At 39.1% G+C, this 26,432-nt stretch overlaps 1 protein-coding gene across 2 annotated transcripts in view; it reads left to right on the forward strand.

The window, feature by feature from the left end:
• Positions 1-26,432, forward strand: part of Top3alpha (topoisomerase 3-alpha) — a 45,689-nt gene that overhangs the window by 14,867 nt on the left and 4,390 nt on the right. Inside the window, exons 9-18 of one of the 2 annotated variants that reach the window (XM_071680368.1) lie at positions 1,297-1,514; positions 4,309-4,513; positions 6,442-6,622; positions 8,945-9,032; positions 11,972-12,070; positions 14,981-15,142; positions 17,884-18,052; positions 21,948-22,418; positions 23,533-23,736; positions 24,477-24,540. In XM_071680368.1, coding sequence (XP_071536469.1) covers positions 1,297-1,514; positions 4,309-4,513; positions 6,442-6,622; positions 8,945-9,032; positions 11,972-12,070; positions 14,981-15,142; positions 17,884-18,052; positions 21,948-22,418; positions 23,533-23,736; positions 24,477-24,540 — 1,861 coding nt within the window. Of the gene's footprint in view, positions 1-1,296; positions 1,515-4,308; positions 4,514-6,441; positions 6,623-8,944; positions 9,033-11,971; positions 12,071-14,980; positions 15,143-17,883; positions 18,053-21,932; positions 22,419-23,532; positions 23,737-24,476; positions 24,541-26,432 lie in introns of both variants that reach the window. The other variant, XM_071680367.1, reaches the window with a different exon arrangement.

Genomic DNA, 26,432 nt, shown 5'->3' on the forward strand with positions numbered 1-26,432 from the left:
ATATTTAATATTATTGGGACAAGTATTCGTTCAAACATTTCCATTTTTGCCCTCCCAGATAACGCTCTCTTTTTCCACACATTCTTCAGTGCTCCCTGAACCTTTGTGCCCTCCCCCACTTTGTGACTCACTTCTGTTTCCATGGTTTCATTTGCTGCCATGTCCACTCTTAGGTATCTAAAACACCACTTCCTCCAAATTTTCTCCATTCATATTCATACCATGACTAACCTGTACCTCAACCCTACTGAACCTAATGACCTTGCTTTAATTCCCTTTCACTCTCAAATTTCTCCTTTCACATATTCTTCTGATCTCAGTTACCAACTTCTGCAGTTTCTCACTTTAATATGCCATTAGTGCTCTATCATCAGCAAACAACACCTGACTTACTTCTCAGTCTCTTCCATCCCCCACAGCCTGCATACTCACCCTGCTTTCCAAGACTCTTATATTTACTTCTCTCACAACCCCATCCATAAACAGATTGAACAACTTTCATATCACACATCCTTGCTGCAAACCAATGTTCACTTAGAACCATTCGCTCTCCTTTCTTCCTTCTTGTATGCAAGCCTTACACCCTTAATAAAACTTTTTGCTGCCTCTTGCAGCTTTCCTCCCACTTCATATATTCTTAAGATCTTTAATGAAACACCTTCTATTAACCCTATCATATGCCTTCTGATCCAAAAATGCCCTATACTATATTCTATAGGTACAATTTCTGTGAGGAGACCAGCCATTTGGATTGGCTGTCATGATACCCCCTTCTTCCTTCAGACAGTTAAGAAGTAGAATAGTCTTCCTTCTTTAGTCTTTCCCTCTCCACATAACCTTTCTTCCTATAAGAGGCTTCCTTTTTCTTTAACTTTTTTCTTGCACTAGAGATGGCTTTGATTGGGTAATATTATTTGTCTGTGCTATGTCAGTCACAGTAAAAAAAAAGGTGTGAACTCAAAGGACAAAGTGAAGTATCTAGCCAAGATTGATGTCACCTTTGTGCATTATTTGGATATTTGCAAGGATTGGGGTACATGGATATTACAGAGATCGCTTTGCTTTATAGTTGTAGAAAGTGCACTGGATATAAGTAGATAAGTGAAAGTCTTTTATGTTAATATGGTAATCTTGATAATATGTGATTGATACTAGTAGACAGACCCATAGTTCCAAGGGAAAGTTAACTTCTTTTCTAGGTAAGGGTTGGAGAGTGAAACCTCTGTGTTGTATGTGATGTGTAGGTTTTAAAGCATAGTATTTGTACAAACTACTGACAGTGACTCGTATGTGCAGGGTTTGCTGCTGGTGTACTGGAAGAGGGGCCCCATCCACGCCAGGGAAAGAAATCTGATCAGGCACATCCTCCCATTCATCCTACAAAATATACCAACAGCCTACATGGCAATGAACAAAAGATCTATGAGTTTATTGTCCGACATTTCTTAGCATGCATTAGCAAAGATGCCCAAGGCTTGGAAACTACTGTTGAGATAGAAATAGCTGGAGAAGGGGTTAGTATAATAAGCAGTAGTAACTTTACACCAAGTGTTATCTTGTAGATTTTGAGTTATGATTAGTTGAAACTTTGCATGCACACACCAGGTCTAAATTTCAAAAAATACTGTGTTATGTATTAAGTGCTTATGTAAAGACATAACTACAAAACTCATGGGTTTCTTTTGCTGTTTCAGCAATGTATGCTTCATACCAATGTTTATTGTGTAATTTACTCTTGTTGGTTATTTGTCTCTTTGATTTTCATATATGCTGCTCTTGTAGACAGAAAGCAGTTCTGAATGACACTGTTCCACGACCTCTGCCTCATTTTCATTAGCACATACATGTTCCCTCTACTTTTTTAAAATATCACCAAATCTTTTTTAAGCTACGTTCATGTCATTTCCTTTACAGTATCATCCAAGGTTTACCAGTGAAGAGCAGTGCATAGACCACTGAAATGTAGACATCTAAAATTTGGTATTTTGGGGGGGACTCTTGTGTTAACCAGCATTATAGGCAGTATTGAAATTTACCTCAAAAGTGACTTGCCGGTGATGACTAGTACCAAACTTTCTCTCACTTCAGCATATAAATGTTTAGCTAGAAATAAATCTGATATGTTCTTATTGCAAGTATATACTTAATGTTGGTTCAAACTCAGAGATTAGTTGATATACATGTCTGTTTAGTAAGCAAATAGACATCATTTTCTAAAGGTTTGGTGTATTGTTTATGTGCTTTCCTCCATCTGAATCTCATTAAGGATATGTCTCAAAGGTGAATTTGGAACAGCTATGGTTGCACTAGTGACATTAAGTTTATTGATAAGTTTAAAAGAGATAGCCCCATTATTGGAAACCTGTTGATCAAGGGCAAGAAAATAAGTGGACTAAGTCCAGTACCTTATGGTACTTCTAAGGTGATGTGAACCTAGTTTGAAAATTTATTGTGATGCCTAACCTTTGAAAGCAGTCTGAGAGAAGGTTCTAAGTAGAGAGGAGGAATGATGATCTGCTTAAGGGATATATTGAAGAATATAATTATGGCAGTGTACTTTTAAACAGCCTCTTTGATAAGTGTACCTTATGTAAACATGTTGAGATTTAATCTGCCATTCATTTATCCATAAACCTACTGTCCCTTTCAATTTTTTTTTTTTTTGTCGCTGTCTCCCGCGTTTGCGAGGTAGCGCAAGGAAACAGACGAAAGAAATGGCCCAACCCACCCCCATACACATGTATATACATACGTCCACACACACAAATATACATACCTACACAGCTTTCCATGGTTTACCCCAGACGCTTCACATGCCCTGATTCAATCCACTGACAGCACGTCAACCCCGGTATACCACATCGATCCAATTCACTCTATTCCTTGCCCTCCTTTCACCCTCCTGCATGTTCAGGCCCCGATCACACAAAATCTTTTTCACTCCATCTTTCCACCTCCAATTTGGTCTCCCACTTCTCCTCGTTCCCTCCACCTCCGACACATATATCCTCTTGGTTAATCTTTCCTCACTCATTCTCTCCATGTGCCCAAACCATTTCAAAACACCCTCTTCTGCTCTCTCAACCACGCTCTTTTTATTTCCACACATCTCTCTTACCCTTACGTTACTTACTCGATCAAACCACCTCACACCACACATTGTCCTCAAACATCTCATTTCCAGCACATCCACCCTCCTGCGCACAACTCTATCCATAGCCCACGCCTCGCAACCATACAACATTGTTGGAACCACTATTCCTTCAAACATACCCATTTTTGCTTTCCGAGATAATGTTCTCGACTTCCACACATTCTTCAAGGCTCCCAGGATTTTCGCCCCCTCCCCCACCCTATGATCCACTTCCGCTTCCATGGTTCCATCCGCTGCCAGATCCACTCCCAGATATCTAAAACACTTTACTTCCTCCAGTTTTTCTCCATTCAAACTTACCTCCTAATTGACTTGACCCTCAACCCTACTGTACCTAATTACCTTGCTCTTATTCACATTTACTCTTAACTTTCTTCTTTCACACACTTTACCAAACTCAGTCACCAGCTTCTGCAGTTTCTCACATGAATCAGCCACCAGCGCTGTATCATCAGCGAACAACAACTGACTCACTTCCCAAGCTCTCTCATCCACAACAGACTTCATACTTGCCCCTCTTTCCAAAACTCTTGCATTCACCTCCCTAACAACCCCATCCATAAACAAATTAAACAACCATGGAGACATCACACACCCCTGCCGCAAACCTACATTCACTGAGAACCAATCACTTTCCTCTCTTCCTACATGTACACATGCCTTACATCCTCGATAAAAACTTTTCACTGCTTCTAACAACTTGCCTCCCACACCATTTATTCTTAATACCTTCCACAGAGCATCTCTATCAACTCTATCATATGCCTTCTCCAGATCTCCCTTTCAATATATACCATATTTAGAGTTTAAAGACTTTTTTTAATAGTAGCTAAGTTGGTAAAGGCAAATTCATTAGAATATTGTCGTAATAGTTTGCATATCCCTGTTTATCTGTTTCTTGCACTACCTTGCTGACATAGGAAATGACAAGTATGAATGAAATAAGGAAACAATGTTGCTTCATTTACTGTTATTTTGACTCTTTTTTTTGTCATAGCTTTATCTTGTTTGCCACAATGCCTCTTTATATGTGCACAGATATAACTTGTATGACACAGTAATGAAATCTACATTAGATTTGCCTATTGTTCTGTTACTGTTACTGACAGATTGACTAATCTGAATCATTAACACCTCTATTCCTTCCTATCCAGTTCACTGCAAGTGGTCTCATCATCCTTGAACGGAACTATCTAGATGTTTATCCTTATGATCGATGGAGTGACAAGGTTATGCCAAAGTATGAGCAAGGCCAGGTTTTTACCCCAACCACACTGGATATGGTTGATGGAGAAACGTCTCCTCCTGCACTGCTGACAGAAGCAGATCTCATTGCTCTCATGGAGAAACATGGCATTGGTTGGTGGGAGATTACTGTATGTTTACAATGTACTCAAAGAATTTTTGCTTTCTTGGTTGTGTAAAGGATACTGGACTTATTAGGTTTGTTTATATAATTGGATGTATTTGATGATAGAGTGACAGATGGGGGATGTTTGAGTCAGGGTGGAATGAAAAGTAAGAGAATCAATTAGTGTGTTTTGGTGAAGAGCGAAGAAGTGGGGAAGGCCTTGCATAAGATGAAACTTAGAAAGATAGCTGAGTGGATGGTATTGCTGTTGAATTTCTGAAGAAGGAGGGTGCCTGTATTGTTAATTGGTTGGTAAGGATATTCAGTATATGTATGGATCATAGTGAGGTGCTTGAGGATTGGGAGAATGCATGTGTGGTGCCATTGTATAATGGCAAAGGGCACAAAGACGAGTGTTCAAACTACAGTGTACCTGTTAAGTTGAATGAGAGAGTAGTGACTGAACGCATGTACAGAGTATCAGTTGGGGAGTAACAGTGTGTTTTCAGAAGTGGTAGAGGATTTGTAAATCAGGAGTTTGCTTTAAAGAATGTGTGAAAAATACTTACATAAACAGAAGGATCTGTATTTGGCATTTATGGATCTGGAAAAAGCATATGTTAGGGTTAATAGAGATGCCTTGTGGAAGGTGTTAAAAATGTACAGTGTGGGAGGAAAGCTGCTTGAAGCAGAGCAGTTTCTATTAAGGCTGTAAGGCATATGTACGAGTAGATAGAGAGGAGAGTGAATGGTTTCAGGTGAAGGTTGGTTTGCAGCAGTGGTGTGGGGTGCAGCAGTCTTGGAATGGGGTGAGTATGCAGTCTGGGAAGTGATTCAATTGTTGTTTACTAATGATATAGCACTGGTGGCAGATTCTGATGAGAAATTTCTGAATTTGGTGACTGACTTTGGAAGCCTGTGTGAAAGGAGAAAGTTGAGAGTAAGTCTGAGTAAAAGCAAGGTTATTAGATTTAGCAGAATTGAAGGATAGATTAGTTGGAGCGTGAGTTTGATTGGAGAAATTTTGGAGGAAGTGATGTGTCTTAGATATCTTGGAAAGGACAAGGCTGTAAATGGAACCATGGAAATGAGAGGGAGTCTTAGGATGGGTGAGGGGATGAAGGTTCTGGGAGTATTGAAGAAAGTGTGGAATGAAGAGTTGTTATCTGGGAGAACAAAAATGGGTAAGTTTGAAGGTTTAGTAGTTCCAGTAATGATATGTAAATGCCAGGCATGAGCTATAAATGAGGATGTGCATAGGAGATTGGATGTGTTGGAAATGAAATATTTGAGGGGATTCTGTGGTGTGAGGTGGTTTGATCTAGTAAGTTATAAAGGGGTAACAGAGAGATGTAGTGATAAAAAGAGTGCGGTCGAGAGAGCTGAAGAGGCTGTTCTGAAATGGTTTGGACATATGGAGAGAATGAGCAAGATGAGTCTGACACAGAGGATATATTTGTCAGAAGTGGGGGGAACGAGGAGAAATGGGAGACCAAATTGGAGTGGGATGATGGAGTGAAAAAGATTTTGAAAGATCAGGGCTGGAACGTGCAGGAGGGTGAAAGGCATGCATAGGTTAGAGTGAATTAGATTGGTATGGTATACAGGGCTCGATGTGCTGTCATTGGACTGAGGAACAGCCTGTGAAAGGGCTGGGGGAAACTATGGAAAGGTCTGTGGGGGTTTGGTTGGGGTTAGGGTGCTGTGGTTTAGATGCATTACACACAATAGCTAGAGAGTGGATGTGATCAACTACTAAACCATCAAATCTGCCCTTGCTTACTCTCCCATGGTTCCATTTGCTTTGATTTCCACTCATAGGCATCTCAAGCATTCCACTTCCTCAAGCTTCTCTCCATTGGAACTGATATATTTATATATTCATTGATTGATTCATTCATTTGAATGGTACCTTGAAAGGTAAAACCTTTGACAGGAACTGATGCAACCCATGCTGATCACATAGAGACAATCAAATCCCGCATGTATGTGGGACTGCAGGACATGCGGTTTGTGCCAGGCCAACTTGGTATGGGATTAGTTGAAGGCTATGATTCGATGGGCTTTCAGATGTCAAAACCCAATCTTCGGGCAGAACTCGAGGCTGACTTGAAAAGGTAGGAAGTACATTATCAGGTATGTAAATATTTTGTTCTGTGGTTTTGTTTATCTATCTCTCCATCTGTATCTCTTATGCCTGTTCCCAGCTTGAACTCCCTCAAGGGAATGGCCATGGCAGTAGGGTCTCCATAACTAGTGAACTCCAGTGCTGCTCCTTATCCTTCAGTGTCTCACCCTTAACAGGCCACTGGCAAAAGACAGCTTTAGCTCAGTGCTTTCAGAGGTTTCTACCTAATATTCCTTTTGACTACTTCTACTTACTCATACCTAATGTTCAAACCTACTGCTTCTACCTAATGTTCCATTATATATAATAAATGGTTGGCAAGAACTCAAATCAACCTTTTTAACAATGAGCATCCTACTCTGTACAAAGTTCTTCATTTCATCATAACTAGGATGCTAGTGCACTGGTGTTAACTTCCAATGACATGTGCACATTGCCTTGACAACTGGAAGAGGATGTGGCCTATCGAGCTATAGTGCTAAACATTGATATTCAGAATTGGGTACAAAACTGCAAATTCTCTTAATTAACCTATCCAAACAGTGAATATGGTTACTTTGCATTTAGCAGAGCTTTAATTGGAATTAACTGTAAAAGTATTCCATGCAAAATCTCAAAAATCATGTAAAATCAATTGTCAAAACAACTGATGATAAGCCTTTTCTTTCTTGCTAAATCAGTATCTTGGTTTATGTTCATTTTCAAAATAAGCCAGGCTCATATGCATTAAATACTTGCTGGAGTATACCCTCCTACATAAAGAATTTTCTTTTGATATGCAGTTTATAGCCTTGAGTTTCTCGTCGTCATCAAACCTCTTAAGCCCCGCATCTTTCATCTCGAGTAATAGCCTTACATCCTGTAGTTCCCAAGGCATCTTGAAAATGTGATTACACTTCCTATGGAGGCAATTAGAATGGTGTAGCTGGTACAACAGTGAATATGATCTGTGGCATATGTCAGGCGATATCTTGTTTACAAGCAGACTACCAGCTTGTAGGATATGAATGTATTTAGTCATATGAGTGATGGGATAAGGAGGGTGAAAAAGATATGAAATGAGTATTTGAAAAGATTGTTGAATAGTTCTCCTTTTTAAAGATCTCATTGAATTTTTTCATTATAATTTTTGGTAGTCTGTATATCATTGTTTATTTTGTTAATGGTTGGTATGTTTACTGCTCATGTGATTTGATTATTTGATTTGTTTCTAGTTTGCCTTTTACATATATTGCGATACCCCATGTTTAATTTCCTTTGTCGGTTCAGAAGGTCCCTTAGCATTTAGGATCTTCATTTTTTATACTTTCAAATATCCTTTACACTTTTGCACTCACTGAGATACAGGTTGTACCTCTAATCTGGTGCTCTGTGGTCCAGCACATATTGAATCTGCTGCCATTAGTTTGTGGATCTGCCACCAGGTCAGCACTTTTAGCAACACTGCAGCCAAGCTAATTAACAGTCCTATTAATTTCTTAGCCCCAGAACAAGTGCATTATGCTGACGAGTCTGCCTTGTATCGGCGTCGTATGCAACAAAAAACTCTTGCCTAAGATATTGAGGAGTCTCCTCTATCTGGGGGTAAGGATTCCAAAGATAGGGTAATAGTTCTTGGCTGCAGCAGTTTTGCAGGAACACATAAAACCAAGTTGATGGTATTTGGTTAGAGCGTTCAACTGAGGGTCTTTAAAGGGATCAATTTCTGTGGTCCAGCAATGGCCAGATCCCAAGGTTGCCAGATTAAAGAGGTGTAACCTATAGTTGGTGTGTATTCTTGAGTGCTTCATAATTCAGCTTTGCACATTCATGTATGATATTTTTTCTTGGTTCATTTATTATGATAAATCTTTCATTTATCTTTGTCCTTCAGTCATTCCATGTTCTTTTCCATTTTGTTTTATATGATCATTTTTACGAGATTTGTTGTCATTTCCACAAGTAATTCTGCTAAAGAATGGTAGAGGGAATATGTTGTTATTGAACTGAAGCAGCAAGGGGAACCCATTGACTGGTTCATGGGGCTTATCTGTGGATAGTGTACTTTTGTTTCTGGTGCTCTATACATGATAGCTAGAAGGTGGATATGAGCAAATGAGTTATCCTGTTACTGGTCTTAGTGTGCTGATTCAGGAATGGCAAACAAATATGAAACAGATAAATGTATGAGGAATGTAGAGTTAGAATCAAAGGTTGAATGAGTACATGTTAAGGATGTGTGCTTATGTGACACTGAATAAACTTCATAAAGATAAGGTGCATATAATTTTGTAATTAAACAATTGAAAATATACTTCCTTAACTTTTGCAGAATATGTATAGGAGCTAAGGATCCAAAGGTGGTCCTGCTTGAACAAGTCACTAAGTATCGGGACGTGTTTGAGGAAGCTTTACGGCAGGTATGAAATTGGTTTTTAGAATTACCTTATAGTGTGAATGAAAGTTAACTAGATTTGCTTTACTTCTAATTTTCTTCCACAGTTGTTGATACAGGTGGAATTCTGTTAAATAATTTTGTTTTTCTCTCCACTGCAGTTTGTCCTGTAAGCTTAAGATACATTTCTTGTTAATGTACTGGCTAGGACCCTGTCCAGCCTCGTATTTGTTGATGAGGCAGCAGCCTACACTTACCCTTTATGAACACCTAAGTGATATCTGCAGCTTGCCCTTGGTCAATTATCAACCTCAGCCATGCTGATATCACTGACCTGTCTCTTATCACTTTCTCAAAGCTGGCTCATTTCTTTGTTTTTAGGACTGACAGATTTGCCAGCTCCTGCTGTGCAGTCAGCTTTTATGAATCAGTATCCCTTTCCTTCACTGTATTTGTTTTTTACTTATTTTTAATTTACACATTTGTATATTTCATATAGAGTGAAAGTAGATTCTAGGTTATTCATGATGCTGTTCCAGTATTAGCACCATTTAGACTTTGGTTTGGGGCTATATATGCAGAAATGTTTTGGATGTGTTCACCCATTGGCTGTGCCTTAGAGGTAAGCAACTTTGGTGACCTTGGCATTGAAAGTACTTATCAGTGTCCACATCACGTCTTTAGTCAGTCTGTTTGCTTATTACTAAGAGTTAGTGGAATTTGATTTTCTTTTACCCAGCTTTTTTGTTAGCAAAAGGTTCTTCTCGAATAAGTGGCTTTTCCTGGACTTAGTCATCCAGTAGTCCATAGTGAGACAACACTTTCATGCGAGAGGTGCCTTCAGCTTGTCACATGCCTAAGTTTTTACCATGAAGTGTTATCTGGACTACCTCAGACTGAAGGACCTCAGCCTCAGTCCTGGATTTTTATTTTACATGAATAGTGTTTTTCTCAAATCCTTCAAGGCAAAGGTATAGAGCAAATTGACATTTAACCTTTTCCAATACATTTGTCCTTTTGCTTAGTTCACCTTAGGTTGGCCTGAAATACCTTTTTCTTTCTTGAAGAATCAGAATTTTTGGAATTAACTTGCACTCTCTTAAAAAAGTTCACTAACCCTTGTCACCTAAGAACAAAGTCAATAGTGCTGTTGCCTCTTAGGAAAGTCCTTCAAGGACATGTATCCCTAGGTTTTGTTTTTCAAAACAGTCCTAATTTGAGATTTACAACTGCTCTCTCCTCTGTTGCTCTTTTGTCCAGCAAATCAAATGGGAACTTTCAGTCTGAAACCTCATGTAATCCATTTTATTTATTTTTTTTTGCTGTTACCTCCCCACATACACACATGAAGTCACATACACATAATTTCCTGCTGGGAAATTAACACAGAAGCTCCAAGCTTTCAACTCTGTTTCAAACCATTTTTAAAGGATACAGATTTTCTTGCGAACAAGAGAATGTATATATAAAACCAGCGTACACCACAGCGCCAGAATGATAAAGTGACCCTTTTACTGCTTTCATAATTCCTTCATTCATGTTCATGGTGCTGTGGAGTATGATAAAAGAGAATTCAGCAATAAGCCTTTTTGTAAGTTACACTCAAGGATAGAATAAATTTGACTCTCCATATTTTATTGGATGTGAACAATCTCCTATATGTTTGAATATTGCACTTGACTCCAAGGCTGCCCTTACAGAATATTTATGCTGTTGAATCCTTTCCTTTAAAGATTTACCCATTTGGATAACATACATCTTATTACATACTTTATATGGAACAGAGTACATATCTGATTTTTCATGAGATGATAGCCTGTTTTTTATTAAGGAAATCTGTATGGTGCTTTCATATTTGAAAAACAACATTAATGTTGAGTTTTTTCAAAATACTAGTAAGAAGTGAAAATTCCTTAAGATAGGTTAGATCCAATATATTTTTGTAGTGAATATGTCTTCCTTTTTATTACAATAGTGGGTATTCCTTGCATTTTGTGTGCATTTGTCACTTTACCATTCTGGTCATCTTTTCCATGTTTTTCAGATCAACTGTTCCCTATTTCCTCTGCTGGTTTATATATATTCTCTTGCTCATATTAAGTCTGTATCTTTGAAAAGGGCTAGAAATACAGTTGAAAGCTTGGAGCTTCTGTGCTTATTTTTCCAGCGAGTTGCATGAATCTTGTTGTTTAGCTCTGGGCTCTAGAAGGGGAGTTATTGAATATCATGCCTTGTTTAGAAACTAAACCTGTCTTTATAGTCTTCAGTGGGTTTAGATTGAGTAATACCCGTTTTACCCGAGAGTGAAATTATGCTATTAGTAGTCTTCCCTCTCTGTAACGATACAGAGTTTAGCAGGGCCTCTGTACGAGGATGACATGCATATCATTCAAAAAGTTTCTGATGTTATGGATATACCCTTGCGGTTCTGGGGATTCCTCCACCAGGAGAATGCGTGGAATGGTGTATACAAGGGAGGCATGTAAGGACAGGGATAAGTGAATAATCTTTTGTTTTGTCCACCCCTTGATGGGAGTCCTCAGAGGGAATGGGCATCAGAGAGATAGATAGATAGATAGGAGATAAGTTTCCTTTTTCTTTCCTATTTACCATTAAAGGTCACCACTGGGTGAATCTTTCAACTCTTCCAATAGATTAATGAGTGCTTCCAGCAATTTTGGAGGAAGTAACCATTTAATGGATGGTGCGACATTTTGTTTATTGGGGTTTGAGCTGCACAAGCTTTTAAAATCACTGGCCTGCCACCAGACACTGTCCTCTAGAATATCCTTTGTTTAAACTCATTTGCTGAATACAGTGAACTTTTCTCTCATTAACTCTTTGTATCATAAAAATCTGTTCAATCCTGTCTTTTGTAATGACATTGAATCTGTTGACTTTTTATATAGAATAGGTTATCTTATGTGGTTTGTAATAAGACTGTGCCTTTTGTACCCACAACAGGCTGGAAAAATTGATGAAGCTCTGGCGCAGTTCTTAAATGAGGAGCCACAGCGCCGCCCAGAGAATGAGCCCATCCCAGAAATCCCACAATTTACTCCTGTAGGTACTTATGGCATGGAGTTGGATCTAGTGTGGCTGATGTACTTACAGTGAATTGGTTGTGGAAATGCACTGTTTTAAGTTTTCACTCATTCTCTCCATTGGCATGTTCTTGGTTAGTTCTCTGAGTCAACCTGTGCTCACTACCACACTTCTCTTTGATGCTTTCATTTCTTACATGATCATGGTACTTTACTCCACAAATTGTGTCAAGGCATTTCATTTCCAGCACATCCACTCTCTTCATTTGTTTTGTCTTGTAACCCAAGTCCCCATCGATACAATATTGTTAGGACTTCTGTTCCTTCAAAAATATCCATCTTTGCCCTGCAGACACTGATCCTTCTTTCCATGTTTTTAACACACCCATGACCTTAATCACTTCTTCCACTTTGTAACTTACTTCAGTCCTTGTGATTCTATTAGCTACCATATTCTCTTCCAGGTTTTAGTAAAGCAAGGTTTTAGTAAAGCACTCTACTTCTTCCTGGTCCTCCCCATTTAAGTTCACTCTCAAAGCATCCTGTCTCACCCCATTCTGCACATCATTATCGTACATTTGTTCACATTTTCAGCTTTGTCCATTTACAAGTACTCCAGCTCCTGGAGTTTTTGTCATCTGCTGCCAGAAATATCTTCTACAAACTGTAATTGATTCACCTTCACTGACCCCAACCCCTAACATACTATACACCCGCCCTTTGCCAAAGGAGTCTCATATTTACCTTCATTAGCACCCAGTTCATGAACAGATTAAGTATGCATGTTAACATTGCACATGTTGAAGTAGATTCACTTTCTTTGGGAACCACTCACTCTCACCCTTCCATTGTAAGAGTACACAAAGCATACGAGCGTAGAATTCTGCTGGTGTTGTGGACATGTTAAAATCAGCAGCAGTGAAATAACCAATACTGTGGTTAAAGCAGCTGTATTTAATGATATATATACAAGAATATTACTTCACACTTGTTTTGTGTCGGAATGATCAGTTATGTAAGATGTAAATGGTAAGCTAGATGGAAACTTGGAGTTCGAATGATTGACAAACTGTGGATCATAAGAAAGTTGTTGAAGTGTGACCTTCCTATTTCAACAGTTGTTGTCAATTTATGACTTCTTTGTCAGCTGAGGATTAGGAACTTAATGGAGAGGAGACCTGACCCACCATGTGACACATACAATTACAGTATTACCATGGAGACTGTACAAATGGAATGCCTAAAATATAGAAATCTTAAGAGTCAAATATGAATTATATGATAATTGAAGAAATAAAGGTGTTGAAGAAATTTTAGACAATATAAGTGTAAATAAATTGATACATTTTTTAAATGAAGCCAAAATATATGATTTTATGTATATAGCTTTAAGTTTTTAGATATCTTTTTCATGCAAAAAAGTACTGAATAACCATTATATTCTAGTGCTTTACAAATTCCATAAATTCAAGTCATCCTACTTGCGCACATCGTACTCCCAATTAAAATTGCTAGTTGCATATATTAACATTTCATTTTCCCAATCTGTGTAACATCTTCCATAAGGTAGTGAGAGAGTCATGGCAAATCTTATAGTGCAACAAGAGGTTGTGAGAGCCTTTTTTGAGATGACTTGTGGCAAACTCACAGAAGTGCTGACTCAGCTATGGAAAGAGAGGCAGAGTACACTGTGGAAAGTGACATGGAAAGTGAAGGCTCAAAAAGCCACAAGCTTAGTCACAGAGGTGTAGAGAGACAGAAACTCAGAATTAAGAGAGCTGAGTTACAGGGAAAGGCTAGAGGCTTTCATTTTGTCCACTTAGGAAGAGAGAAAAGTGATTGCAACCTTTAATTTTTTTAACATATTGATGACATGTAGGGACAGAGCAACCAGAGGACATGAAATAAAGCAAGACTTTTAAGAAAGATTATACTAGAATATGTATGAAAATCTTGTTAGTAGAAGTTACCTGTCGTCTCTTCCAAAAAAGATGGATCTTGTAGACTTTCAATACAAAAGGAAAATCTAATGATGCTCCTTATGACACTGTCATGAATAGAAAGAATACTGCTGTTAGTTAATATCACCTTACAAGATGGGCTAAATTTCAGAATTAGAAAGTGTTTAGATATATTTCATGGCCTGTTTTGACTCAGTAAAGAAACTGAACTTTTTGAAATAATTGAAATCACTGAGGCTGTACTCTCTGGATTGCAGACAGGAGAGCTGTATCATCTTATACTAGGAGGCTTCTCTCTCTCTCTCCCTCAACCAGAAGGGAATCAAAAGTGTTTGCCCTATTAATTCTCCTGTTATCACCTCTCTTCAGCTATCCCTTTACTATCTGTCTGTCTATATCTCTGATGGCAGTTCCAATTAGAACTCCCTCAGAGGGGTGGCCATGGCAACAGTCTCTCCATAGCTAAAGAACTCCTGTGCCACTTCTTAACCTTTAGTGCCTCACCCTTAATAGGCCACTGGCAGAGGGCAAGTCTAGTGCAGTGTTTGCAGAGGCTCCTATCTAATGTTCTTAATGACCACTTCTATCTAATGCTCATACGTACTACTTCTTCCTAATGTTTCTACTTAATAATCCTGCCTAAATGTCTCCCTCTGCCAGTGGCCTGTTCAGGATGAGGCATTAAAAGCTAAGAAGTGGCACTGGAGTTCATGAGTTATGGAGACTCTATTGCTGTGGCATCTCCCTTGAGGGAGTTCCAGAAAGGAACAGGCATCAGAGATATAGATAAATAGATATATGATGGTTGCAAGTTTTCACATTATGAAACAGTATGGTAGATGAGAGTATACTTTGTAATATAAAAGTGATGTACATAACATAATCCATGTAAGATGAAATTTGTTTTATGGGACATTTAACTCGGACAGTAACTCTCACCATTTTGTATAATATCATGTTTCTGGCAGATATGCAAGTGTTCGTCCTGTGGTTGTGACGTAGTGGTCAAGGAAAAGCGTGATGGTGGTAGATACTTTGTGACGTGCTTGGGTTTCCCACAGTGTCGTACCACACTGTGGTTACCTGAAACTGTGCAGAACATCACTGTGTGTGAGCAGTCATGCTCCCAGGTGTGTAACTAGCTTAACTCTTCACCAACATCTGGATAGTGTATGTATATGTGCATATGTGGGCGTTTATATATATATATATATATATATATATATATATATATATATATATATATATATATATATATCCTCCCCTCTTGTTTTTTTTTGTTTTTTCCAAAGAAGGAACAGAGAAGGGGGCCAGATGAGGATATTCCCTCAAAGGCCCAGTCCTCTGTTCTTAACGCTACCTCGCTAATGCAGGAAATGGCGAATAGTATGAAAGAAAGAAAGATATATATATATATATATATATATATATATATATATATATATATATATATATATATATATATATATATATATACTTAGAAAAGCAAATGGATTTGTATGTAGCATTTATGGATCTGGAGAAGGCATATGATAGAGTTGATAGAGATGCTCTGTGGAAGGTATTAAGAATATATGGTGTGGGAGGCAAGTTGTTAGAAGCAGTGAAAAGTTTTTATCGAGGATGTAAGGCATGTGTACGTGTAGGAAGAGAGGAAAGTGATTGGTTCTCAGTGAATGTAGGTTTGCGGCAGGGGTGTGTGATGTCTCCATGGTTGTTTAATTTGTTTATGGAGGGGGTTGTTAGGGAGGTAAATGCAAGAGTCTTGGAAAGAGGGGCAAGTATGAAGTCTGTTGGGGATGAGAGAGCTTGGGAAGTGAGTCAGTTGTTGTTCGCTGATGATACAGCGCTGGTGGCGGATTCATGTGAGAAACTGCAGAAGCTGGTGACGGAGTTTGGTAAAGTGTGTGGAAGAAGAAAGTTAAGAGTAAATGTGAATAAGAGCAAGGTTATTAGGTACAGTAGGGTTGAGGGTCAAGTCAATTGGGAGGTGAGTTTGAATGGTGAAAAACTGGAGGAAGTGAAGTGTTTTAGATATCTGGGAGTGGATCTGTCAGCGGATGGAACCATGGAAGCGGAAGTGGATCATAGGGTGGGGGAGGGGGCGAAAATTTTGGGAGCCTTGAAAAATGTGTGGAAGTCGAGAACATTATCCCGGAAAGCAAAAATGGGTATGTTTGAAGGAATAGTAGTTCCAACAATGTTGTATGGTTGCGAGGCGTGGGCTATGGATAGAGTTGTGCGCAGGAGGATGGATGTGCTGGAAATGAGATGTTTGAGGACAATGTGTGGTGTGAGGTGGTTTGATCGAGTAAGTAACGTAAGGGTAAGAGAGATGTGTGGAAATAAAAAGAGCGTGGTTGAGAGAGCAGAAGAGGGTGTTTTGAAATGGTTTGGGCACATGGAGAGAATGAGTGAGGAAAGATTGACCAAGAGGATATATGTGTCGGAGGTGGAGGGAACGAGGAGAAGAGGGAGACCAAATTGGAGGTGGAAAGATGGAGTGAAAAAGATTTTGTGTGATCGGGGCCTGAACATGCAGGAGGGTGAAAGGAGGGCAAGGAATAGAGTGAATTGGAGCGATGTGGTATACAGGGGTTGACGTGCTGTCAGTGGATTGAATCAAGGCATGTGAAGCGTCCGGGGTAAACCATGGAAAGCTGTGTAGGTATGTATATTTGTGTGTGTGGATGTGTGTATGTACATGTGTATGGGGGGGGTTGGGCCATTTCTTTCGTCTGTTTCCTTGCGCTACCTCGCAAACGCGGGAGACAGCGACAAAGTATAAAAAAAAAAAAAAAAAAAAAATATATATATATATATATATATATATATATATATATATATAAATGCCCACATATGCACATATACATACACTATATATATTATCCCTGGGGATAGGGGAGAAAGAATACTTCCCACTTATTCCCTGTGTGTCGTAGAAGGCGACTAAAAGGGGAGGGAGCGGGTGGCTGGAAATCCTCCCCTCTTGTTTTTTTTTTAATTTTCCAAAAGAGGGAACAGAGAAGGGGGCCAGGTGAGGATATCCCTCTAAGGCCCAGTCCTCTGTTCTTAACGCTACCTCGCTAATGCGGGAAATGGCGAATAGTATGAAAGAAAGAAAGATATATATATATATTTATTTATTTTATTTATTTTGCTTTGTCGCTGTCTCCCGCGTTAGTGAGGTAGCGCAAGGAAGCAGACGAAAGAATGGCCCAACCCGCCCACATACACATGTATATACATACATGTCCACACACGCACAATATACATACCTATACATCTCAATGTACACATATATATACACACACAGACATATACATATATACACATGTACATAATTCATACTGTCTGCCTTTATTTGTTCCCATCGCCACCTCGCCACACAAGGAATAACAACCCCCTCCCCCCTCATGTGTGCGAGGTAGCGCTAGGAAAACCACCAAAGGCCCCATTCGTTCACACTCAGTCTCTAGCTGTCATGTAATAATGCACCGAAACCACAGCTCCCTTTCCACATCCAGGCCCCACACACTTTGCATGGTTTACCCCAGACGCTTCACATGCCCTGGTTCAATCCATATGTATATATATATACATATTTGTGTGTGTGTGTATATGAGTGGATAGGCCATTCTTCATCTGTTTCCTGGCACTACCTCGCTGACATGGGAAGCGGCAATCAAGTAAAATAAACGAATATAATTTTTTTTGCTACAATTCTTCAGACTTTTTAAGAATTATTTATGCCATATCTTAGCATTTTCTTTCATGATTGACATTACTGTATACACTTTATTACTCATGTCTTACTAGGTCAAGATATGTACATGAAGTTAATGTTTGTATCCCTGCTGTATCCTTGCAGTGTAATGGATCTCCTAAAAAACTTCTGTTTAAGTTTAGGCCTCGTTCATATGTCCCTTACCTTCCTGATGAGTATGAGGCATGTCTGGGTGGGTGTGACCAGCACTTTCTTGACACACTGGACATCAGATCCTTGAGTATCTACACTACGGCAGTCACTGGGGGACAAGGTATGTTTTAGAGTCTCTTATTATTTGTAAATGGTTAAGAATATAGCTAAGGCTCTTAAGGGATGATGGTAATATGGAAGTCTCAGAAATAGCAGCTTGAGTAATCATAGTTTCTTAAAGAATAAGGTTATTATTTCATGAGCCTTTGATTCCTATTATCTGTCCATGTTTATACATTATTCTGCAACTTTGTATTATCCATTAAAACTATCTACCACCAGCACTGTCACTAACAAACAACAACTCGTATCCCAGCCCCAGCAGACTGCATACCTGCTCCTTTCCCCAAGACCCCTAGCATTCACTCCCTTCACTCTATTCTGAAGCATAGTAAACAGCTAAAATGACATCACACATCCCAACTGCAGACCCACGTTCACCTTATGCTACTTGCCCTCCTGTTTCCCTGCTCACACACATGCCTTACTCTCTCAATAAAAGCTCCTCTGCTTCTTATAGCCTTCCTCCCACACCATATATTTGTAACACCTTCCACAGAGCATATCTATCAACCGATCATATGTGCTCTTCAGAAATGCTACATACATATCCTGCTTCTCTTAAGTGTTCCTCACATGAGTGAGTTCTTTAGAGGACATGCCTCTACAGCTCTCAAAATCACATTATGTTTCTCCAGTCTAGTACTTTATATATGCAACCACCCCTTCAGCCACTGAGTGCCAGGTACATTCGCCAACTTATAACTCTGTAATGTCCTCCTTTCCTGTTTACAGTGGCACTATACATGTGTTCCATCAATCCTCAGGCACCTCACCATGATTCATACAAACATTGAAAATCCTAACTAAATAGTAAAACAGTCACCCACCCCACTCCAGCCACCTTGCTACATTTCAATACAAGGCCTTCAGCACCTATTCTTGCTTTCACCAAGCCACTTTCCATGACTCTCACATTGCATACCTCTCGAACCCAAACATCCTACATTGGTCATCCTTTTATCAAACACTTTAAAAAATCATTCAAATACTGAATCACCTATTCATTTTATTTCTGCCTTTACCATTCCCCATTTGCCCCTTTCACTGATGTTCCTATTTGTTATCTTGTTTTTCTCACTATTATCTTCCAAAATATGTGCTTATTCTCCCTAAAGTTGGCTGACACCCCAACTCTCATTTGCCCTCTTTTTCAGCACATGCACCTTCTGCTCATGTACATCTCTAAGTAACTTGCATTCGTTCCATGCATATGATGCCCATTCATCCCTTCTGTTTCACTAACAACTTAAATTTGGTATCCCTCCACTCACTATCCTTTCTCACGTGTTTACCTCCTACTCTGCATGTCGCACATTTCTCTTGCACACTTGAGTACTGTTTCCCTGGATTCCCTCTGTTCCTTACTCTTTCCCCTGTCTTCAGGTACTCTCACCTTTTGCCATTATATGCTCACTCTCTCTTGATATCTATTCACACAATCTCTCTGTCTTTCACCAGCCTCTTCTCATCCATATCTTCCTCTCTTAAAGCCGGTACAAAGCTTCACCCTTGCCTCCACTAAGCACATTGACTTCTAAGAGTCTCTCTTTTGCAAGCCTATCAGTTAGCACATAATCCAGTAATATTTGTTTACCATATACCTTACTCACCTTTGTATAGATATGTATGTCCCTCTCTTTACCTCATGTATTCCCAGTCACTGGCCTTTTTCAGCACACAACTCCACAAGCTATTCACCATTTTCACTTACATTACTAAATACTCCATGGCCCCCAATTATGCCCTCTTCCACATTATCCACTCTTACATTTAGGGAGGTAAATGCAAGAGTCCTGGAAAGAGGGGCAAGTATGAAGTCTGTTGGGGATGAGAGAGCTTGGGAAGTGAGTCAGTTGTTGTTCGCTGATGATACAGCGCTGGTGGCTGATTCATGTGAGAAACTGCAGAAGCTGGTGACTGAGTTTGGTAAAGTGTGTGGAAGAAGAAAGTTAAGAGTAAATGTGAATAAGAGCAAGGTTATTAGGTACAGTAGGGTTGAGGGTCAAGTCAATTGGGAGGTGAGTTTGAATGGAGAAAAACTGGAGGAAGTGAAGTGTTTTAGATATCTGGGAGTGGATCTGTCAGCGGATGGAACCATGGAAGCGGAAGTGGATCATAGGGTGGGGGAGGGGGCGAAAATTTTGGGAGCCTTGAAAAATGTGTGGAAGTCGAGAACATTATCTCGGAAAGCAAAAATGGGTATGTTTGAAGGAATAGTGGTTCCAACAATGTTGTATGGTTGCGAGGCGTGGGCTATGGATAGAGTTGTGCGCAGGAGGATGGATGTGCTGGAAATGAGATGTTTGAGGACAATGTGTGGTGTGAGGTGGTTTGATCGAGTAAGTAACGTAAGGGTAAGAGAGATGTGTGGAAATAAAAAGAGCGTGGTTGAGAGAGCAGAAGAGGGTGTTTTGAAATGGTTTGGGCACATGGAGAGAATGAGTGAGGAAAGATTGACCAAGAGGATATATGTGTCGGAGGTGGAGGGAACGAGGAGAAGAGGGAGACCAAATTGGAGGTGGAAAGATGGAGTGAAAAAGATTTTGTGTGATCGGGGCCTGAACATGCAGGAGGGTGAAAGGAGGGCAAGGAATAGAGTGAATTGGAGCGATGTGGTATACAGGGGTTGACGTGCTGTCAGTGGATTGAATCAAGGCATGTGAAGCGTCTGGGGTAAACCATGGAAAGCTGTGTAGGTATGTATATTTGCGTGTGTATGTACGTGTGTATGGGGGTTGGGCCATTTCTTTCGTCTGTTTCCTCGCGCTACCTCGCAAACGCGGGAGACAGCGACAAAGTATAAAAAAAAAAAAAAAAAAAAAAAAAAAAAAAAATCACTAAGAACTGATTTCTCACATTAAAACTGCTGATACATTCACTCTTCTCCACTGAAACTGCTCCCCTCTCTTCCTAATTCTTTTCATGCCCAAATGCATGAGCATTATAATCACCCAGCTTTCATAATCCCTTTTCCAGTTTTACCCACATCACTTCCTTACACTCATTCACCAATTCCCACATTTCCTTCAGCTTGATAAGTTCCAGCCCCAGAAGTTCCTTCTCTCTTTATGTGGCTTCTACAGCAATAAGGAATCCAGCTATGTCCAAGTTATAATGTGTTATGATGTGTGTCTGTGTAGGAAGAATACAGTGCATTTGAGCTGTAAGTGTTAATTGTGATCACTGTGGTAGATGCATTATGGGCATGTAGGGTCTTATGATGTGTTGAATTGGTGTTTGTGGTGATGTATGGTTGTTTAATGTATACGGTATGGATGTTTGTCTGGTGAGTGTTGTTTGAGATTGGCATAGGTCTGATGGGGTGGTATTTAAGACTTTGGTAATCAAATACTGAATAGTTAATGTACTAACCTGTGGCAGTTTGGCTTGGAGCCTAAGGAAAGTACTTCAGGAAAAAAAGTGTTACAATACGTGTGGTTCAAGTTGCTGGAAGCTCTACATTTTAAAATGTATTGAATTAATCCTTGTTTTTGTAGTTTTAGGATAATTAATACAATATAGATGGTTAAGACTTATTTATTATGAGTTGGATGTTGTTTAGAGTGTGGAAATTGTGATAAATAGGGAAACTTTTGGGATTTTTAGATATAGAAAAGGGAATAGTTATGTATTGTAGAAAGATTAAAATCTGGAGTAAGGACCACTGGAGTGTATTTGAATTAAATGGGAGAACAGGTGGAAGACAAATAGGAGTTGAGTAAATAGGATTGTATTGAAGGGGATGCTGTGGATGGCATATCTGATGCTCAAGGATTGCTGTCAGGATGCCTCACCATAATATAAGAAAAGGTGTAAGGGTACACAGATAATGCTAGATGATTTATATGGAATATAATTTGTGACTAAAAATTATCTAGGCTCCTTTATACCAGGAACTGGGCATTCATCTCAGGACAGAAACTTGGATACCTCATCAGATAGTGGATACTCTTCCATGCAAATGCCCATCATCCCAAACACCAACCAGCGAAGAATTATCTTCGGTCAGCAGAACATAAGTAACTCAAACACTGGTATAGCAGGCAACATGGACAGAAACAACCGAAGCAGTACAATTTGGAATGCTAGCAACAGTGATAGCAGACATCAGAGTTCCAGCAGATCTTGTGTAGCACCAAATAGAGGCCATGACAGCTATGGAAATGCATTCTTGAATTCTTCAGTTGCCAGTAATAGCTTAGTAAATAACTTAGACTCTGGATTCTCAGCCTTTGGATCATCACACTCCCAGTTTCGTCCATCTTGGAATGGTACCACAAATGATGATCGAGAGAATGCTATTGTTTGTAACTGTAATGAGGATGCAATTATGCTTACTGTTCGGAAGGAAGGCCCTAATACTGGTAAGTACCAGAAATATCCACATCTCACCTCTCTCTCTCTCTCTGTCATTCCTTTTCTACCTCCATTTTAGATTATGTGGTATTCATGTTCAGAAAAGATACTTTCAGTTTGAGGGACTTTGATCTGTATAAACGTTCAAGAAAATTTTTAGTGATATTTGGAGAATCAGTAAAATTGTTTTTATTTTTTGGCATACTGACAATCACTTATTCAGAGATGTATTATCAGTACTTAATTTGCATGACTGTAAATACAGTTTTTTGACGTGTTTCATTTGATGTTGTTTTCATGTACGCCAGAATTCTGTATAAAAATTTTTGTCTCAATACTTTTTAGTTATTCTCTCAATTATTTTTACTTGCTTTTCTTTTATGCGGTGGAATGTTTGGATCCCTCATTATTTCATGAAGCATATGACCATGCATCCATACACATGTTCCAGAACCATTTTACAGTAGTTTTACTTCCACTCTTGACCATCATGGTCTATTGCACTTGATATACCCACAACTATTTCATTCTTTAAGAGCTTTATTGCTCCTCATACTATCTTCTTCGTAATGCTGACCTCCCAGTTATTGCTATGGTGATTTTGTTTTGTTAACTTGGATAGTCGGTGTTTTTTCATCACTAGAAAGAAGATAAATATTTTTATCTGTGGATGCCAATGCTTTTCACTTGGGAATTAAATTTGATTAGACTAGTGATTGTTGCTGCATATTGGGTTCAAAGGACCTAAAATCAGGCATAGGCACAAATGGGCAAGATGTGGCTTCAGATTATAATAATTTTGTAAATAGATTTTATGTAAAAGCTGTTTGATTCCAATTTATGATAATGCAGCTGACATTGGAATTTTCAAACATGTATCTTGGTGTTGCAGTTGGATATAGATACTAGAGTGGTGTGAGATATACAAGAATCATCTTTTACAGTTTGTTGATTCTGAAACCCTTTTTCGTGAGTGTTTGTAACAGTTTGTTCTGTTTAGATTTATATATTTATTGCAGTTTAAGTTTGATAAAACTTTCACTGATTGCTTTGAATGAAGCTATGCCATTGTATGAAGTGAAAAATGCACTAGTTTTCTAAGTGAACGTTGTATGTTTGCAGGTCGTCAGTTTTACAAGTGCCCCAAGCCTCAGGGTGGGGGATGTGCCTTTTTTCTATGGGCAGATGATGGAGAAAACACCAAGAGTAGAGAAGGTAGTCATAGAGGTGGAGGGGGAGGAGGAGGCAAAGGTGGAGGTTGGGGAGCAAGAGATGGGGGTGGTCACTCTATTTCTTCAAGTGGTTGGAACAGAGGGTTAACTTCAGGTAAGAATACAAAGGTGTTATATTGGATTTTCAACTTTTATACGTTATTGACAGACTCTCAGCTGTTGGTCAGTTGATTAAGAGAAATACTTATATCAGCAAAGCTTTATTAATAACTACTTTTGGTTTGGAATGTGAGAGACTCAAAGATTGCTAAATTAGGTATCACTGATTTCTTGAAGCAAGCTTGAGCTCAATAAGTGACACAAAAGTCTTTTTCAGAATCTTGGCCAATTACATTGATTTTTGGTGTGAAGACATTAACATGATTCACTTTGATTGTATGAGGACTTGGTTATTATGTAGATTTATGCTACTGGTGATGTAGGGCGAAATATGGCCATGCAATAGTTGTGTAGGGAATGCCAGAGAAGCAGTATGGTTGGCCAGTAATAGCAATTTCAGCATTTTTCTTATAAAAGAATGAAGTTTGTTCACATGAAGTCTATAAGGTATTCTATGATGTGTATGAAAAGCTAACTTTACTTATGGTTTAAAGTTTAACCTTATTCTAAATGAACATAGCTTATTGCTGGTAAGATGATCTGTTGACATTCATATGAAGTCCATCAGGTGTACAGTTGCAAAACTGATTTGCATGAAGTATCATATGGAAACAAGCTGAAATTTTTGCATATTAAGTAGTTAAATCTATTTATGACTCCTTGGTAGAAACATATTTTCTGGTGAACCACATAGGTGAATTGCAATTTGGAACGTTGCCTTTCTTTTCTTTACAGGTTTTGATGGCAGTGAAAGGGAGGCTGTCAGTGTTGTCTGCAACTGTGCAATTCCTGCACGGAGGTTAGCCAGCATTACTGATATGTCATAGCTTTATTGTTTGTTATCTTTAATAAGCAGAGGAAATTGATGGAGAAGGTTATGGTACTTTTACTGTTGTATGATAATTATGATAACAGAATTGTTGTATGATTGTTATGGTACCTGAATAGTTGTATTATTCTCTTAAAAAGGTGACCAGATAGTAACAGAATGAAAGGGTATTCCATGGAATTCTCGTGTCACTTGTAATGCAGCACAGTCACTGGAAGTGAAATAAGAATGGGTGGAAATATTATTTGGGGAAATATTATTTGGCTGATTCATGTGAGAAACTGCAGAAGCTGGTGACTGAGTTTGGAAAAGTGTGTGGAAGAAGAAAGTTAAGAGTAAATGTGAATAAGAGCAAGGTTATTAGGTACAGTAGGGTTGAGGGTCAAGTCAATTGGGAGGTGAGTTTGAATGGAGAAAAACTGGAGGAAGTGAAGTGTTTTAGATATCTGGGAGTGGATCTGGCAGCGGATGGAACCATGGAAGCGGAAGTGGATCATAGGGTGGGGGAGGGGGCGAAAATCCTGGGGGCCTTGAAGAATGTGTGGAAGTCGAGAACATTATCTCGGAAAGCAAAAATGGGTATGTTTGAAGGAATAGTGGTTCCAACAATGTTGTATGGTTGCGAGGCGTGGGCTATGGATAGAGTTGTGCGCAGGAGGATGGATGTGCTGGAAATGAGATGTTTGAGGACAATGTGTGGTGTGAGGTGGTTTGATCGAGTGAGTAACGTAAGGGTAAGAGAGATGTGTGGAAATAAAAAGAGCGTGGTTGAGAGAGCAGAAGAGGGTGTTTTGAAGTGGTTTGGGCACATGGAGAGGATGAGTGAGGAAAGATTGACCAAGAGGATATATGTGTCGGAGGTGGAGGGAACAAGGAGAAGAGGGAGACCAAATTGGAGGTGGAAAGATGGAGTGAAAAAGATTTTGTGTGATCGGGGCCTGAACATGCAGGAGGGTGAAAGGAGGGCAAGGAATAGAGTGAATTGGAGCGATGTGGTATACCGGGGTTGACGTGCTGTCAGTGGATTGAATCAGGGCATGTGAGGCGTCGGGTAAACCATGGAAAGCTGTGTAGGTATGTATATTTGCGTGTGTGGACGTATGTATATACATGTGTATGGGGGGGGGTTGGGCCATTTCTTTCGTCTGTTTCCTTGCGCTACCTCGCAAACGCAGGAGACAGCGACAAAGTATAATAAAAAAAAATATAAATAATATTATTTGGGGAATATTAAAAACATCTGACTTGAGTTTTCTTCATCATACTATAGAGGTAAAGAACTAAGATTTAAAATTTTTTTCCCACAGAACTTCCTACATCATATTTTCTCTACAGATTTATATTCTTATTGTAATAGTGTCCTAATAATGTGTCACCTCAAATACTATTGTTTAGACTTTGCCTTACCTTCCTGGTAGCTAGTACTCTCTCCATGGAGTTTGAGGAGTGCAGTAATGATGCATGTTTGTCTTTTGAGGGATGAATGTAGGACAACTGGAGGAGTAGGTGTTAAGTTACTTCGTAAAAGCTGCATCTTAAGCACAAGGGGTCTTATGATATGTTGATATATATAATGTTGGAGAGATAGATGGAGCTAGAACATACTTGTATTTTAGACTATTTAACAAATACAGTATTGAAGCAAAGCTCATTTTCCTGACAGATGCCACAGTTTGATTCATAGACACAATGTTCTATATGTGTTCTAAATTTTCATAAACGTAATGATGTAATGAGAAGTGCACGTTACAAATGACTATTACTGTTCGTAGATTGTTAGCTTGTCTGTTTGATTAGCTTTTCCTCAACTCTTTCTTGGAAATAAAAGTATAAGTGACTGTTAGATTCTATTGAGGCAGTAA

The sequence above is a fragment of the Panulirus ornatus genome, chromosome 31 (genome assembly GCF_036320965.1).
Source record: "Panulirus ornatus isolate Po-2019 chromosome 31, ASM3632096v1, whole genome shotgun sequence".
NCBI classification, from domain to species: Eukaryota; Metazoa; Arthropoda; class Malacostraca; order Decapoda; family Palinuridae; genus Panulirus; species Panulirus ornatus.